This window comes from Salvelinus alpinus, chromosome 17 (genome assembly GCF_045679555.1).
Source record: "Salvelinus alpinus chromosome 17, SLU_Salpinus.1, whole genome shotgun sequence".
Taxonomy (NCBI): domain Eukaryota; kingdom Metazoa; phylum Chordata; class Actinopteri; order Salmoniformes; family Salmonidae; genus Salvelinus; species Salvelinus alpinus.
Window position 1 is genome coordinate 12007132 of NC_092102.1, and position 17628 is coordinate 12024759.

The window sequence follows — 17628 nt, forward strand, 5'->3', positions numbered from 1 at the left end:
ATGTGTATTCGTTTTCTTTCCACGATGTAACTGCAGTAGGGATAATGAGACAACAGTACAGTTTATGGTTTTGTATAGTACAACATATAACATTGAGCTCTCCTGACTGAAGAGGAGAACCATGATGGTACTCCCCATGAGGAAGGTCATGGGCACTGAGAGGAGCAGCTGGTCCTCTTTGTCCTCTTCCCAGGGCCGGCCCGCTGTTGGCACCACGCTCTGCCAAAGCACTATGCCACGGCCCAGGATACAGCAGCTGATTAAACTATCATCTCTTCAGTGGTGAGAGCATTGGCCCCATAGCCAACACTATCAGGCCACTCACCTGTACACAGGGTAGCAGATGCAGCCTCATCGCAAGGCTATACCCTGTACCGAGTTGGAGCTGATCCAGCAGCCACTGGGAATGGGAAAGGGCCTCAATTGCAAATACATACAGTGCCTTCAGATTCAACCACAAAGACTAGGGAGGTTTTCCAATGCCTCGCACAGAAGAGCACCTATTGGTAGATGGGTTAAAAAAGTAGATATTCAATATCCCAGTCACTACAAAGATACAGGCATCGTTCCTAACTCAGTTGCCGGAGAGGAAGGAAACCGCTCAGGGATTTCACCATGAGGCCAATGGTGACTTTAAAACAGTTACAGAATTGAATGGCTGTGATAGGAGAAAACTGAGGATGGATATACGACATTGTAGTTATTCCACAATACAAACCCCTAATTGACAGAGTGAAAAGAGGGAAGCCTGTACAGAATACATGCATCCTGTTAGCAACAAGATACTAAAATAATACTGCAACAAATGTGGCAAAGCAATTTACTCTTTGTCCTGAATACAAAGTGTTATGTTTGGGTCAAATCCAATACAACACAATACTGAGTATTTTCAAACATAGTGGTGGCTGCATCATGTTATGGGTATTCTTGTAATCGTTAAGGACGGGTGAGTTTTTCAGGATAAAAAAGAAGCGGAATGGAGCTAAGCACAGGCAAAATCCTTGAGGAAAACCTGGTTCAGTCTGCTTTCCACCAAACACTGGGAGATGAATTCCCCTTTCAGTGGGACAATAAACTAAAACACAAGGCCACATCAACACTGAAGTTGTTGACCAAGAAGACAGTGAATGTTCCTGAGTGGCCGACTTACTGTTTTGACTTGGCAAGACCAAGTGCATAGTGAGTCTCCTGTCATCCTAAGAGTATGGAAATAGTATTTCATGGATTCTCTGTTCCTCCATCTTGCTGATGGTTGAACATTCTTCCAACCAAACAAACTGACTCTGCAGATCAGAAAGGAGAGTGGACAAATGAAGAAAACAACGATACAAACAGAAAAAACTGCTGATATTTTTCTGCTTTGTCTGCTGACTGTTGAGGTATTCTTACTCCCACACGTTTGTGCATATCTCATGAGTCGTTTCACCTCAAAAAGCACAAGGAAGAGGTTTTCGACACCCACCATCTCAGATTGTTCTGAAAACGTTTCTGTAGTTAGACACAGATAAGATTAGTATCCCTGAATCATTATTTTGTTGAAAGTTTATTTGAGCTTATTGATTGCACCCAAATTGGCCATTTCAATTCATAGGATTCATATCATATTCAATAAATATAGTACCCAACATCCGATTTGGACCAAACATTTTCTTAACAATGACTAATACGATGTCATGTATTCTCTGGGAATTTTGTGATGCTTTTTTCCCCTCTGTTCAGAGAAATTAGCCATTCAAGTATGAATGCATTTCCCTCCATAAATCACTGTGAAAGTACCAGGTTTTGCACACTATATGCTGCTCTTCCGGCTGTTACTGCCACACAATTGTATACATTTTTCTGGTCTCTTGTGTTTATTAAATTGATCACAATATTATTTTTCAACTTTGGGTAGAAAACCAATAGCTTTTGCTCATGATGAAAATACATTGTGTGGTCATCCGCACAAGTCAAGCCAGTCCTCCATGAAAGCAATTCAGTTTGTCATTCTCTCAGCAACCTAAGGCTTTAACCCAACTCTTCTCGAATAGTCCAACAAATGACAGCTCTCTGAGAGGGCTATCCCTATGATGCAATTATCATATTAAGACTTTTCCTACAAGACCAAAAATGTGATGGAGAAATGGGCTAGTGACTAAAATGTTGTGAAAACCCAAATAAAACAATTATAAACCATTACATAGTACGTGTTCATTCTCTTTATTTATTTAACGAACACCGACAACAACAAAACAAAATACGAACGTGACGTTCTGCAGGGCAAAATACCAACCAATGCAAAAATAAGAACCCACAAATGAAAGATGGAAAAAGGACTACCTAAGTATGATTCCCAATCAGAGACAACGATAGACAGCTGCCTCTGATTGGGAACCACACTCGGCCAAAAACAAAGAAATAGAAAACATAGAAATAAAGAAACTAGAATGCCCACCCTAGTCACACCCTGGCCTAACCAAAATAGAGAATAAAAGCCTCTCTATGGCCAGGGCGTGACAAACAGTCTTGTGTTTTTCCCTAAAATGATTAGAAAACATCTCCTATATGTTGTTTGATGAGTGAAATGTACCATTAAACCCAACCCAATACATTCCATTACCATTACAGTGCTTTCAGAAAATATTCACACCCCTTGACTTTTTCCACATTTTGTTGTCTTAATTTAATCCATTTAAATGATTTCTGTGAGCATTTGTTTTGTCACTGGCCTACACACAATACCCCATAATGTCAACGCGAATTATGTTTTTCTACATTTTTACAAATTAATAAAAAATGAAAAGCTCAAATGTATTGAGTCAATAAGTATTCAACCCCTTTGTTATGGCAAGCCAAAATAAGTTCAGGAGTAAAAATGTACTTAATAAGTCATATAATAAGTTGTCTGGATTCACTCTGTGTACAATAATGGTGTTGAAACTTTTCCTCCAGTGGGATAAATCAGGCTCACACAGAGCTCATGGGAATATGAAGTTGTTGTGAATTGTGACAATGGCCTTGAATTGGCTTGTGTTTTAAAATGGAGGCAGATGTCCGAAGGTGGGACAAGATGTGTTTTAACGATGGTGTGCTCTACACCTTTTTAGCACGTTCATATTAGAAGTATTGCACGTTCATATAAAAAAGATGACCGCTATGGTGTGTGGTCATCCACACCCCCTCCCAAAATGGCTGCTGTGCCACGCAGTTGACACCCAAAATAAATACAAGGCTTTAAAAAAAAAGGTTTTGTGTGTTTCCTGAAGATGTCTTGCATAGTCTTACTATTATTTTTGAAAAGAGTGTTTCTTGGTAGTCTTAGTCACATCTACTTTGAAACAAAAGTATACACCTCACACACATGATTATGTGCTTAGAAATATAAGACACCTGTTGTCACGCCCTGACCTTAGTTATCTTTGTTTTCTTTATTATTTTGTTTAGGTCAGGGTGTGACAAGGGTGGTATGTGTGTTTTTGTCTGGTCTAGGGTTTTTGTATGTCTAGGTTGTGTGTGTAGTCTAGGCTGTGTGTGTAGTCTAGGCATACGTAGGTCTATGGTGGCCTGGATTGGTTCCCAATCAGAGGCAGCTGTTTTTCGTTGTCTCTGATTGGGGATCCTATTTAGGTTGCCATTTTCCAGTTTGGTTTGTGGGTGATTGTCTATGTGATGTTGCATGTCTGCACTCGTTATATTTAGCGTCACGGTCGTTTTGTTATTTTTGTATTAGTTTGTTTATTGTTCTTCGTTTTCAGTAAAGAAGATGTATCCACATCACGCTGCGCTTTGGTCTCCTTCGTATGATGAACGTGACACCTGTACCATGTCAGATATAGAGTTGAAATGTATTAAATGTAGAGTTGAGACTGAAATATAACAAAACCTTTTCATATAGAAACACCAGATTTTCGGCGGGTTTATTTAAATGATTTGTATTAATTATGAAATTATTAAAAACATGAATAACATTCCACCCATGAGGCCACCAGAGGGCGTTTTGGTCATTTGACTGCAGGATATGACTACCTGTACCATACACAATTATCTGTAAGGTACCTCAGACGAGCACTGAATTTCATACACAGATTCAACCATAAAGACCAGGGAGGTTTTCCAATGCCTCGTAAAGAAGGGCACCTATTGGTAGAAGGGTAAAAAAATCTGACATTGAATATCCCTTTGAGCATGGTGAAGTTATTATTAACACTTTGAATGGTGTTCAATACACCGGATAGGAATGAAACCGCCATGAAGCCAATGGTGACTTAAAAACAGTTACAGAGTTGAATGGCTGTGATAGGAGAAAACTGAGCATGGATCAACAGCCTTGTAATTACTCCACAATACTAACCTAATTGACAGAGTGAAAAGAAGGAAGCCTGTGCAGAATAAAAATATTTCAAAACATGCATCCTGTTGCAACAAGGCACTAAAGTAATACTGCAGTACATGTGGCAAAGCAATTCACTTTTTGTCCAGAATACAAAGTGTTACTGTATGTTTGGGGCAAATCCAATACAACACATTACTGAGCACCACTCTCCATATTTTCAAGTATAGTGGTGGCTGCTATGGGTATGCTTGTAATCTTTAAGGACTCTGGAGTTTTTCAGGATAAAAAAATGACAGAATGGAGCTAAGCACAGGCAAAATCCTTCAGGAAAACCTGGTTTAGTCTGCTTTCCACCAAACACTGGGAGATGTGTTTACCTTTAAGCAGGGCAATATCCTAAAACACAATCTCCACTGGAGTTGTTTACCAAGAAGACAGTGAATGTTCCTGAGTGGCATAGTTTCATTTTTTACCTAAATCAACTTGAAAATCTATGGCAAGACCTGAAAATGGTTGTCTAGCGATGATCAACAAACAATTTGACAGAGCTTGAAGAATTTTGAAAAGAATAGTGGGCAAATGTTGTACAATCCAGGTGTGGAAAGCTCTTTGAGACTTACCCAGAATGACTCACAGCTGTAATCGCTGCCAAAGTATTGACTCAGGGGTGTAAATAGTTACATAAATTAGATATTTCCGTATTTCATTTTCAATACATTTGCAAAAATGTCTAAAAACATGTTTTCACTTAGTCATTATGAGGTATTGTTCTTCCGGCGCCGAAAAGAGATGGCTGCCTCGCTTCGTGCTCCTTGGAAAATATGCAGTATTTTGTTTTTTTACGTGTTATTTCTTACATCGGTACCCCGGGTAATCTTAGGTTTCATTACATACAGTCGGGAGGAACTACTGAATATACGATTAACGTCAACTCATCATCGTTCCTACCAGGAATATGACTTTCCCGAAACGGATCCAGTGTCTTGCCTTCCACACAATACAATGGATCTGATCCCAGCCGGCGACCCTGTGCGACGCCGAAAAAGGGGAAAACGTGGCGGTCTCGTGGTCAGGCTTCGGAGACGGGCACATCGCGCTCCACTCCCTAGCATACTACTCGCCAATGTCCAGTCTCTTGACAATAAGGTTGATGAAATCCGAGCACGGGTAGCATTCCAGAGAGACATCAGGGATTGCAACGTGCTCTGCTTCACGGAAACATGGCTAACTCAAGGGACGCTAACGGAGTCGGTGCAGCCAGCTGGTTTCTCCATGCATCGCGCCGACAGAAACAAACATCTTTCCGGTAAGAAGAGGGGCGGGGGGGTATGCCTTATGATTAACGAGAAGTGGTGTGATCATCATAACAACACACAAGAACTCAAGTCGTTCTGTTCACCTGATCTAGAACTCCTCACAATCAAATGTCGACCGCATTATCTACCAAGGGAATTCTCGTCAATCATAATCACAGCCGTATACATTCCCCCCCAAGCAGACACATCGATGGCCCTGAACGAACTTTATCTGACTCTTTGTAAACTGGAAACCACACACCCTGAGGCTGCATTCATCGTAGCTGGGGATTTTAACAAGGCTAATCTAAAAACAAAACTCCCTAAATTCTATCAGCATATCGATTGTGCTACCAGGGCTGGAAAAACACTAGACCATTGTTACACTAATTTCCGCGACGCTTATAAGGCCCTCCCCCGCCCCCCTTTCGGAAAAGCTGACCACGACTCCATTTTGTTGATTCCAGCCTACAAACAAAAACTCAAACAACAAGCTCCCGCGCTCAGGTCTGTTCAACGCTGGTCCGACCAATCTGAATCCACGCTTCAAGACTGCTTCGATCACGCAGATTGGAATATGTTCCGCATCGCGTCCAACAACAATATTGACGAATATGCTGATTCGGTGAGCGAGTTCATTAGGAAGTGCATTGACGATGTCGTACCCACAGCAACGATAAAAACATTCCCAAACCAGAAACCGTGGATTGACGGCAGCATTCGCGTGAAACTGAAAGCGCGAACCACTGCTTTTAACCTGGGCAAGGTGACCGGAAGCATGACCGAATACAAACAGTGTAGCTATTCTCTCCGCAAGGCAATCAAACAGGCCAAGTCTCAGTACAGAGACAAAATCGAGTCGAAATTCAACACCTCAGACACAAGAGGTATGTGGCAGGGTCTACAGTCAATCACGGATTACAAAAAGAAAACCAGCCCCGTCGAGGACCAGGATGTCTTGCTCCCAGACAGGCTAAACAACTTTTTTGCCCGCTTTGAGGACAATACAGTGCCACTGACACGGCCCCCTACCAAAACCTGCGGGCTCTCCTTCACTGCAGCCGAGGTGAGTAAAACATTTAAACGTGTTAACCCTCGCAAGGCTGCAGGCCCAGACGGCATTCCCAGCCGCGTCCTCAGAGCATGCGCAGACCAGCTGGCTGGTGTGTTTACGGACATATTCAATCAATCCTTATCCCAGTCTGCTGTTCCCACATGCTTCAAGAGGGCCACCATTGTTCCTGTTCCCAAGAAAGCTAAGGTAACTGAGCTAAACGACTACCGCCCCGTAGCACTCACTTCCGTCATCATGAAGTGCTTTGAGAGACTAGTCAAGGACCATATCACCTCCACCCTACCGGACACCCTAGACCCACTCCAATTTGCTTACCGACCCAATAGGTCCACAGACGACGCAATCGCAACCACACTGCACACTGCCCTAACCCATCTGGACAAGAGGAATACCCATGTGAGAATGCTGTTCATCGATTACAGCTCAGCATTTAACACCATAGTACCCTCCAAACTCGTCATCAAGCTCGAGACCCTGGGTCTCGACCCCGCCCTGTGCAACTGGGTCCTGGACTTCCTGACGGGCCGCCCCCAGGTGGTGAGGGTAGGTAACAACATCTCCACCCCGCTGATCCTCAACACTGGGGCCCCACAAGGGTGCGTTCTGAGCCCTCTCCTGTACTCCCTGTTCACCCACGACTGCGTGGCCATGCACGCCTCCAACTCAATCATCAAGTTTGCGGATGACACTACAGTGGTAGGCTTGATCACCAACAACGACGAGACGGCCTACAGGGAGGAGGTGAGGGCCCTCGGAGTGTGGTGTCAGGAAAATAACCTCATACTCAACGTCAACAAAACAAAGGAGATGATTGTGGACTTCAGGAAACAGCAGAGGGAGCACCCCCCTATCCACATCGACGGGTCAGTAGTGGAGAAGGTGGAAAGTTTTAAGTTCCTCGGTGTACACATCACGGACAAACTGAACTGGTCCACCCACACAGACAGCGTTGTGAAGAAGGCGCAGCAGCGCCTCTTCAACCTCAGGAGGCTGAAGAAATTCGGCTTGTCACCAAAAGCACTCACAAACTTCTACAGATGCACAATCGAGAGCATCCTGTCGGGCTGTATCACCGCCTGGTACGGCAACTGCTCCGCCCACAACCGTAAGGCTCTCCAGAGGGTAGTGAGGTCTGCAGAACGCATCACCAGGGGCAAACTACCTGCCCTCCAGGACACCTACACCACCCGATGTCACAGGAAGGCCATAAAGATCATCAAGGACAACAACCACCCAAGCCACTGCCTGTTCACCCCGCTATCATCCAGAAGGCGAGGTCAGTACAGGTGCATCAAAGCAGGGACCGAGAGACTGAAAAACAGCTTCTATCTCAAGGCCATCAGACTGTTAAACAGCCACCACTAACATTTAGCGGCCGCTGCCAACATACTGACTCAACTCCAGCCACTTTAAAAATGGGAATTGATGGAAATTATGTAAAAATGTACCACTAGCCACTTTAAGCAATGCCACTTAATACAATGTTTACATACCCTACATTACCCATCTCATATGTATATATACTGTACTCTATATCATCTACTGCATCTTGCCATCTTTATGCAATACATGTACCACTAGCCACTTTAAACTATGCCACTTTATGTTTACATACCCTACAGTACTCATCTCATATGTATATACCGTACTCTATACCATCTACTGCATCTGCCATGCCGTTCTGTACCACCACTCATCCATATATCTTTATGTACATATTCTTTATCCCTTACACTTGTGTGTGTGTAAGGTAGTAGTGTGGAATTGTTAGGTTAGATTACTGTTGGTTATTACTGCATTGTCGGAACTAGAAGCACAAGCATTTCGCTACACTCGCATTAACATCTGCTAACCATGTGTATGTGACTAATAAAATTTGATTTGATTTGATTTGATTTTGTATTGTGTGCAGATGTGTGAGAGAATAAAAAATAAAATAAAAATTGAATTCAGATTGTAACACAACAAAATGTGGAATAAGTTAAATAAATATACTGAACAACAATATAATCGCAACATGAAAAACATTGGTCCCATGTTTCATGAGCTGAAATAAAAGATCCCAGGAATTTTCAATTCACAATTTGTGCCCAAATTTGTTTGTATCCCTGTTAATGAGCATTTCTCCTTTGCCAAGATAATCCATCTACCTGACAGGTGTGGCATATCAAGAAGCTGATTAAACAGAATGATCAGAACACAGCTGCACCTTGTAATTGGGACAATAAAAGGCCACTCTAAAATGTTCAGTTTTGTCACACAACACAATGCCACAGATGTCTGAAGTTTTGAAGGAGCGTGCAATTGGCATGTTGACTGCGGGGATGTCCACCAGAACTATTGCCAGAGAATTGAATGTTAATTTCTCTACCATAAGCCGACTGCAAAGTCATTTTAGAGAATTTGGCAGTACGTCCAACTGGCCTCACAACTGCAGACAATGTGTAACCACGCCAGCCCAGGACCTCTACATCTAGCTTCTTCACCTGAGGGATCGTCTGAGACCAGCCAACAGGACTGCTGACGAAACTGAGGAGTATGTCTGTCTGTAATTAAGCCCTTTTTGGGGGAAAAACTCATTCTGATTGGCTGGGCCTGGCTTCCAACTGGATGGCCCCCCCAGGCCCGCCACTGCCTAGTCATGTGAAATCCATAAATTAGGGCCTAATATATTTATTTCAATTGACTGATTTCCTTAAACGAACTGTAACTCAGTAAAATATTTGAAATTGTTGCATGTTGCGTTTACGTTTTTGTTCAGTATACTTTCTGAAGGCATTGTATTTGGGATTTTTACCATTGAAGACCATAACATTTAAACCATTAGAACTCCTGTAGCCTATTGGTTTGCTTGTTCACAAGGAATGGTCTAACTAATACAAACCTTTATTGAAGTGAATAAACAACACACACTTGGGCCATTTCCCAGATACAGCTTAAGCCTTAGGCAGTCAACCCAACACTAGCAGATCTCTGTTGGTGTGTGGGCACACTCTTAGAAAAAAAGGTGCTATCTAGAACCTAAAAGGGTTCTTCGGCTATCCCCATAAGATAACTCTTTGAAGAACCCTTTTGGGTTTCATGTCGGGTTCTACACCGACATGTCGGGTTCTACACGAAACCCAAAAAGGTTCTACCTGAAACCAAAAAGGGTTCTACCTGGAGAAAAAAAAGGGTTATCCTACAGGGACAGCCAAAGAACCCTTTTGGAACTATTTTTTCTAAGAGTGCAGCTAGTTACACAGATTGACTTCATTGAGCAGATTAGATTCAAGAGAAGGAAAGTTTGTATGTATTTGAATTGCTTTCATGGAGGACTGGCTTGAATTGAATGGATGATCACACCATTTATTTCCATCTTGAGCAAAAGCTATGGGTTTTCTACCCAAAGTTGCAAAGGGTTCCATTTAATACGTGGATAAAAGGGTGTGGCAGTAATAGCAGAACAGCAGCATCTAGTGGGCAAAACCTGGTACTAATTCACTAAGAATACATTACGTAGTATGAATAAACAATACTCCAAGCCACAGCTTCATATAACTTGTCAAACATAGAGAACTGATACTGTTTACTGGCCGTTGGGGTGGGCTTGGTGTGGAGTTGGGGCGTCCGCAGGTGGCTTTCGACCATTTTTTTGGATCCCTGAGATCTTAGTCATTGTTAAGATGTGGTTTGGTCCAAATTGGATGTTGAGTACTATATTTCATGAATATTAAACAGTGCCTTCAGAAGGTATTCACACCCCTTGACTTTTTCCACATTTTGTTCTATTACAAAGTGGGATTAAAAGTGATTTTCAATTGTAATTTTTTGTCAATGATTTACACAAAATACTCTGTAATGTCAATACATGTTAGAATCACCTTTCACAGCTATAACAGCTGTGAGTCGTTCTGATTAAGTCTGGAAGAGCTTTGCACTCCTGGATTGTACCATATTTGTCCATTATTCTTTAAAATATTCTTCAAACTTGGTTGTTGATCATTGCTTGACAGCCATTTTTAACTCTTGCCATATATTTACCGATTTAAGTCAAAACTGTAACTAGGCCACTCAGGACCATTCAATGTCGTCTTGGTAAGCAACTCCAGTGTATATTTGGCCTTTGTCACACCCTGATCTGTTTCACCTGTCTTGTGCTTGTCTCCACCCCCAACCAGGTATCTTCCATTTGTCCCCATTATCCCCTGTGTATTTATACCGGTGTTTTCTATTTGTCTGTTTCCAGTTCGTCTTGTCTCGTCAAGCCTACCATCATGTTTTTCTGTACTCCTGTTTTTCTGGTCCCTGTTTTCCAGTCCTCCTGGTTCTGACCATTGCTGCCTGCCCTGACCCTGAGCCTGCCTGCCATACCATTCTGCCTTCCCTGACCTCGAGCCTGTCTGCCGTCCTTTACCCATCTGACTCTGACCCGGTTTACAAACTTCTGCCTGTCCTCAACCTGCCTCTTGCCTGCCCCTTGCCTATTAATAAATATCAGAGGAGGCAGAACCATCTGCCTCCTGTGTCTGCATATTGGTCTCATCCTGTGACGTTATAGCCTTGTGTTATAGGTAATTGTCCTGCTGAAAGGTGAATTTGTCTCCCAGTGTATGTTGGAAAGCAGACTGAACCAAGGTTTTCTCTAGGATTTTGCTATGCTTAGCTTTATTCCATTTCTTTTTATCAAAAATAACTTCTGAGTCCTTGCCAATGACAAGCATACCCATAACATGATGCAGACACTACCATGATTGAAACTATGAAAAGGTACTCAGTGATGTGTTGTGTTGGATTTGCCCAAAACATGACGCTTTGTATTCAGGAAAATGTCATTTATTTGCCAAATGTTTTGCAGTATTACTTTAGTACCTTATTGCAAACAGGATCCATGTTTTAGAATATTTTTATTCTTTACAGGCTTCCTCCTTTTCATTCTGTAATTTATATTAGTTGATCCTTCCTCAGTTATTTCCTACCACAGCCATTAAACTCAGTAACTGTTTTAAAATCACCATTGGCCTCATGGTGAAATCCCTGAGCGGTTTCCTTCCTCTATGGCAACTGAGTTAGGAAGGACACCTGTATCCTTGTAGTGACTGGGTGTATTGATACACCATCCAAAGTGTAATTAATAACTGCACCATGCTCAAAGGGATATTCAATGTCTGTTTTTTGTTTTGTTACCGCCCTACAAATAGGTGCTCTTTGCGAACCATTGGAAAAGCTCCCTGGTCTTTGTGGTTGAATCTGTGCTTGAAATTCACTGATCGACTGAGGAACCTTACAAATAATTTTATGTGTGGGGCACAGAGATGGGGTAGTAATTGAAAATCATGTTTAACACTATTGTTATTGAATCCATGCAACTTATTATGTGACTTGTTAAGCACATTTATACTCCTGAACTTATTTAGGTTTGCCATAATAAAAGGGTTGAGTACTTATTGACTTGAGACATTTCAGCTTTATATTTTGAATTAATTTGTAAACATTTCTAAAAACAGAATGACATTTTGACATTATGGGGTATTGTGTGTAGATCAGTGACACAAAATCTAAATGTAATCCATTTTCAATTCAGACTGTAACACAACAAATGCAGAAAAGTCAAGGGGTGTGAAAACTTTCTGAAGGCACTGTATGAATCATATAAATTGAACTGTCCAAATTTGTCAGAGTTAAAATTGTCTTTCAACAAAATAACGTTGCAGGAATGCTTACCTTATATTTTTCTAACTACATAAACCATTTAAAAACAATCTGAGATGGTGGGTGTCTTGCTGAAATGAAATGGAACGACCCGCATTGATGAATTTATAATCCACTCTGGGAGGTCCTTGAGGTATAGATCTGAGTGGGAGTGAGTGAATTAAGTTCCATAAATGACCTGTTTTCATTTCCCCCCTACTTGTTTCTTCTATTTATCAAGAGGGCAGCTCTCTATGTGGTCAGGTCATGGTTGAAGGAATGCATCCACCCAACAGAAGGAGGCCTTTTGTAGTGTGTTGGCTGTTTTTGAGACTGATTTGTTGAGCAAATGAATGCTTCATCTGCAATCGCTAGAGCTCAATGTGGGTCAGTGTGGCAGCCTATAGTATATCTGTCTTCCTTCCACAGTTCCATGACTCTGAGTGACAATGGAAAATGACATGAAGTCATCCAACTTCCACTCCCAGTAAGCCCGGAGAGTTTGGAATCTGTGTAGAAATGTGGAGTCAAAATGATTTTGCAGCGGGGTGAATCTAATCTGCCTGTAGATATAACCCATCATCCTTAGCAATAGCAACAGCACAAGCAGCATGTTGCAATTGTTTTGACAAGGTTGTTTGCATGTAACTTGTAACCGGTAGATCCATGTGTTTGCAGTCGCCTGTGACATACCAGTGAAAAATCCTATCCACCAATATATTAATGTGCTGAAACAATATTGTGTAACTGAGTTTCCATTGGTTTTACGTACCACATAGGAGCTGCATCCAGGCACAAGTCTTGTAGACGGTAGCGGTGTTGCAGAAGAAGAAGAGCGCCATGCAGGCGATGCAGCCCAGAATCAGCACCATGGACAGAAACACGAAGACCGACGCCGATTTGAAGGCGCCGGAGGGGATGGAGCTGAACTCGGCGAAGCTTCCGGTGCAGGTGAGCTCTCGGTTGGGCGGTCCTCTTCCAACGCACTGGTGAAACAACCCGAAGTAACCCACCTGCGGCGTGCTCACACTGTCCCCGATCCAGTAGGGCTGAATGAAGACCACCACGTTGATGATGGCAAAGCATATGGTGAATATCGCCCAGAGTACCCCGATGGCGCGGGAGTTCCGCATGTAATTATCATGGTAAATCTTGGCGGCTTCTTGTGAAGGCAACATGTTTTCCACTATACTGTAGCTTTCTTTTCGTTATTTTAATGACTCACTCATTCTTTGCGCGTCTCCGTTTGTGAAAGCTGTGATTGTAAATTTGGTAGCAGTGTAGCTATTCAGAATAAATCCATTATTAAAATACGTTGATTAATTATTATCATTGACTAGCCTTTATTTATTTATTTTTGGCTACCATATCATTGTAGATTCAACCTGCGAACCTACAAGCCTACACATATATACATGTATGTATAATACTGGTAATTAATAATGTATCGTTCCTTAGAAAAGAGAAGTGGAGTCCGAAATAGGATATTTCACAGTAAAACGGTTTTGCAATATCCTCAACCAATGCTATCTTAAAAAGATGTCCTTTAGTATCCTCATCCAAGCCCACCAGAAATGATAAGCTGTTGCCTAGTGCCAGTGGTGGATCCCCCGTTTACGTGTATTATCTGAGGCATCCGTGGAGGGCTTCTTTGAGCTGGAGATATTGGCGCACAGTACCTAATTATAGAATTTACATCCAATTTTGAGAAAATGAAAACGTCAACTATGACCAGTCCGAGCTCGCGAAACCGACCTCCTCCGCCGCCACTCCATTATTGGGATTTTCCCTATTTGTCTCGCGCCCTCTTCCTGCCTCTCCCCTCGTCGTCCTGTCTCTCCGTGGATCTCTCGCGCGCTCTCAGAAGACGCTGAGCACTGTTGATTGCGGCGCGTTCACGTACCGCACAATAACCAACAGAGATTTGCATGGAAAATGGTATTCTCCCCTCCTTATTCTTTTACTACAATTATAACGATTGTTTGTATGCAGATTTAGGTTAACCATTTTGATTAGACATAGGCCTACGCATAGAAGACAGAATGTTTATTTTCTAAAGATGATCCCACTAAAGATGATCCTATGAACTGGTCCATATCAACTGTCTATCAGCAAGTAATATGGGAATTGATTGAATTGAATGTTGTTTTAATCTTGTTGGTGATTGAATAGTTGTTTTCTCTCAAATCGATTACCCGCTAACGAAAATTAATCTGGCACTAACTGTTTCATGAATATCTAGGTCAAGAGATCATGCCTCAGTAGACCTACACAGAGGGGTTGATAAGAGAATCACACAATAATTTGAATCTTTGTGTTAGGAAAAGCCTAGAATGTCTTTTTTATTATTATTTTTTATTTAACTAGGCAAGTCAGTTAAGAACAAATTCTTATTTTCAATGATGGCCTAGGAACAGTGAGTTAACTGCCTTGTTCAGGGGGAGAACGATAGATTTTTACCTTGTCAGCTCGGGGATTCAATCTTGAAACCTTGTGGTTACTAGTCCAACGCTCTAACCACTAGGCTACCTGCCGTCCCACAAAAATTGGTTAGAGGCGCCCCCTTCTGAGACAGCACACACGCGGTTTATTAACAAACAAACAGGACATAGCCAATGGAGTTCCACTGCACCGTACACACACGCACGCACGCACGCACGCACGCACGCACGCACGCACGCACGCACGCACGCACGCACGCACACACACACACACACACACACACACACACACACACACACACACACACACACACACACACACACACACACACACACACACACACACACACACACGCGGGAATAACAGAGTAACGGAGTTTCCAGTGTGAAGCTTTGCTAGCCAGTGTGAGAGAGGCCTGCAGCACAGCAGTTGATTTAAAGGACAGGACACATAGAGTGGTGGGATGCCTTCATCCTTCACAGAGGTTGTTACTACTTTTGTGCATAGCATGCACTGAGAGATCCGACTGCAACACACACTTGTGTTTCTGTGCCACTGTGCACCATACAACATTTAACAGCATCTAATATGAGATATTGTCTGTATATATATGTTTTTGGTACATTTGTGTGTGCTGTGCTCAGGTTTTTGTCTTGAGTGTCAGTGTTATTATGTATGTGCATGTTTATCCTTGAGTTATCTGTGAACTATATTTGTGTGTCTTTACGTTTGTCTGTGGCTACTCTGGGGTCTCTAGCTACATTTGAAACACGTTCCCTCAGTGTGAATTCACACTAGTCTTGACATACGCTGCCATCTGCTGGATATAAAACGAATTGCAAGAATATTGTGTCTCACAGAGATACAAAAAAGAGGCGCTTGTGTTTTATAAAACCAGGGGGCAGTATTTCATAACATCTATTTCAGTAAATGTCTGGTAACAATTGGTTTATTCTCGACAACAAGAACTGAATCTGCAGCTTGATTTTGTTACGGCTGTGATCAGAGTCTGCAATTTGTCTGGTATCTTTTCTTTAATTGTTCATGACTCAGACTGAACTGCTTGATGGATGAAAAAGTTAGTACAACAAAAGCAAGGGCATGTTGTCTTTATGCATGACAGAAGTAATGAACCGTTAGATAACGTCCAATCTCGATTTATTTGCTGTACAAATGGAGCTGTAGACTCTTTCCTCATACCACTTCTGACCTTAAGCTCTGAAACAATATTACTTCCAAGAAACCAGCCATCAGAATATTGCTTCCTCTAAGGCAGCATTCAGGCAGCCATCCTAATAATGTATCATACATTGCTCACTTTCCTCAAAATCACAGTCAAGTTTCTGTAGTTCGGACAACAGAAGGCATGGTGAGTCATTGTTATCCATGTGTTTGACTATGCCAGTCCAGATGCTGTCTGATAGGAGAGTGATGTTGGTGATGCCGAATCCGTAGTGTCAGAGGTAGGCACGCTATCAGACACGTTGTCTTGTTGCCTTATTCCCATGCAGTCCCCTCCAACTCTTATGTGCCCTAGTGTTACCGATGTGAAATGGCTAGCTAGTTAGCGGTGGTGCGCGCTAATAGCGTTTCAATCGGTGACGTCACTCGCTTTGAGACCTTGAAGTAGTGGTTCCCCTTGCTCTGCAAGGGCCGCGGCTTTTGTGGAGCGATGGGTAACGATGCTTCGTGGGTGACTGTTGTTGATCTGTGCAGAGGGTCCCTGGTTCGCGCCCGGGTCGGGGCGAGGGGACGGACTAAAGTTATACTGTTACACTAGAACTGGTGCCTGATTTCAGAAACAACCCACAGTAGATCTGAGATCATCTAGACACTTGGCTGTCTGAATTCCTCCCCAGAGATGTGCACTGCGTCTCAGATTACTTGTATGGTATGGAACACCAATGTAAAAAAGGTAATTGATTGTAGATATATATATACTGTATATACCGTCAAAGGTTTCAGAGTCCATTTCAGTATCATGCTGTGAATTCCATCAGATCATTCTAGAAATGGATCATAGTACAAACTTGTTGTCAGTGATGTATTGGGGGAAACAAAGGCATCTTGAGTCCGTGCTTAGAGGACTTGTGTGGACATTTGCATCTAGCTTCTGTGTGGCAGTGCCTGTGGCACTTGATTGGACCTGACCAGCATTTTCAATCTGATGAATAAATGAGGTAAAGTCAGGAAAGCACCCAACAGAACCCAGTGCAACCAATAGAACTTTGTGTTTGTACATTACTTCATTAACTCTGATTCACGAGCTCCACTCTCCTAACTTAGTCCTTGTCATTATACTATTCATGCCTGATTGCACTTTACCTTGTTTTGTGTGTGTGTCTGTGTGTCTGTGTGTGTGTGCTTCATTATCTACCCTGTGGGGATTGTAGTGGAGTGCCCTATTTTGAGCATCCAAACTGGCCTAAAGGGTACTAGAAATTAAGCTGTGTTAAAGCCCTAAAACATCTGTGGGTTATTGTTTGGGCACAGTTTTGTGATATAATGTGATGACTAGTAACTGTAATGTGCTCCAGGCTATCCTTTGCAATGGACCCCGTAGTTCCACTCTCCGTACCTCTGATACCTCCTTTGTCCCACCTCCCACACATGCGGTGACCTCACCCATTGAGACCAGCATGTCCAGAGATACAACCTCTCTTATCATCACCCAGTGCCTGGGCTTGCCTCCGCTGTACCCGTGCCCCACCATACCCCTGTCTGCACATTATGCCCAGAATCTATTCTACCACGGCCATAAATCTGCTCCTTTTATTCCTTGTCCCCAACGCTCTAGGCGACCAGTTTTGATAGCCTTTAGCCGCACCCTCATC

The 17628-nt window shown here is 42.6% G+C and overlaps 1 protein-coding gene across 2 annotated transcripts in view; it reads right to left on the bottom strand.

The window, feature by feature from the left end:
• Positions 1 to 14201, bottom strand: part of LOC139542128 (LHFPL tetraspan subfamily member 3 protein-like) — a 33062-nt gene extending 18861 nt beyond the window's left edge. For both annotated transcript variants that reach the window (XM_071347198.1, XM_071347197.1), the window contains exon 1: positions 13125 to 14201. In XM_071347198.1, coding sequence (XP_071203299.1) covers positions 13125 to 13530 — 406 coding nt within the window. In that variant the 5' untranslated portion in view covers positions 13531 to 14201. The remainder of the gene's footprint in view (positions 1 to 13124) is intronic.
• Between the last annotated feature and the right edge of the window lie 3427 nt (positions 14202 to 17628).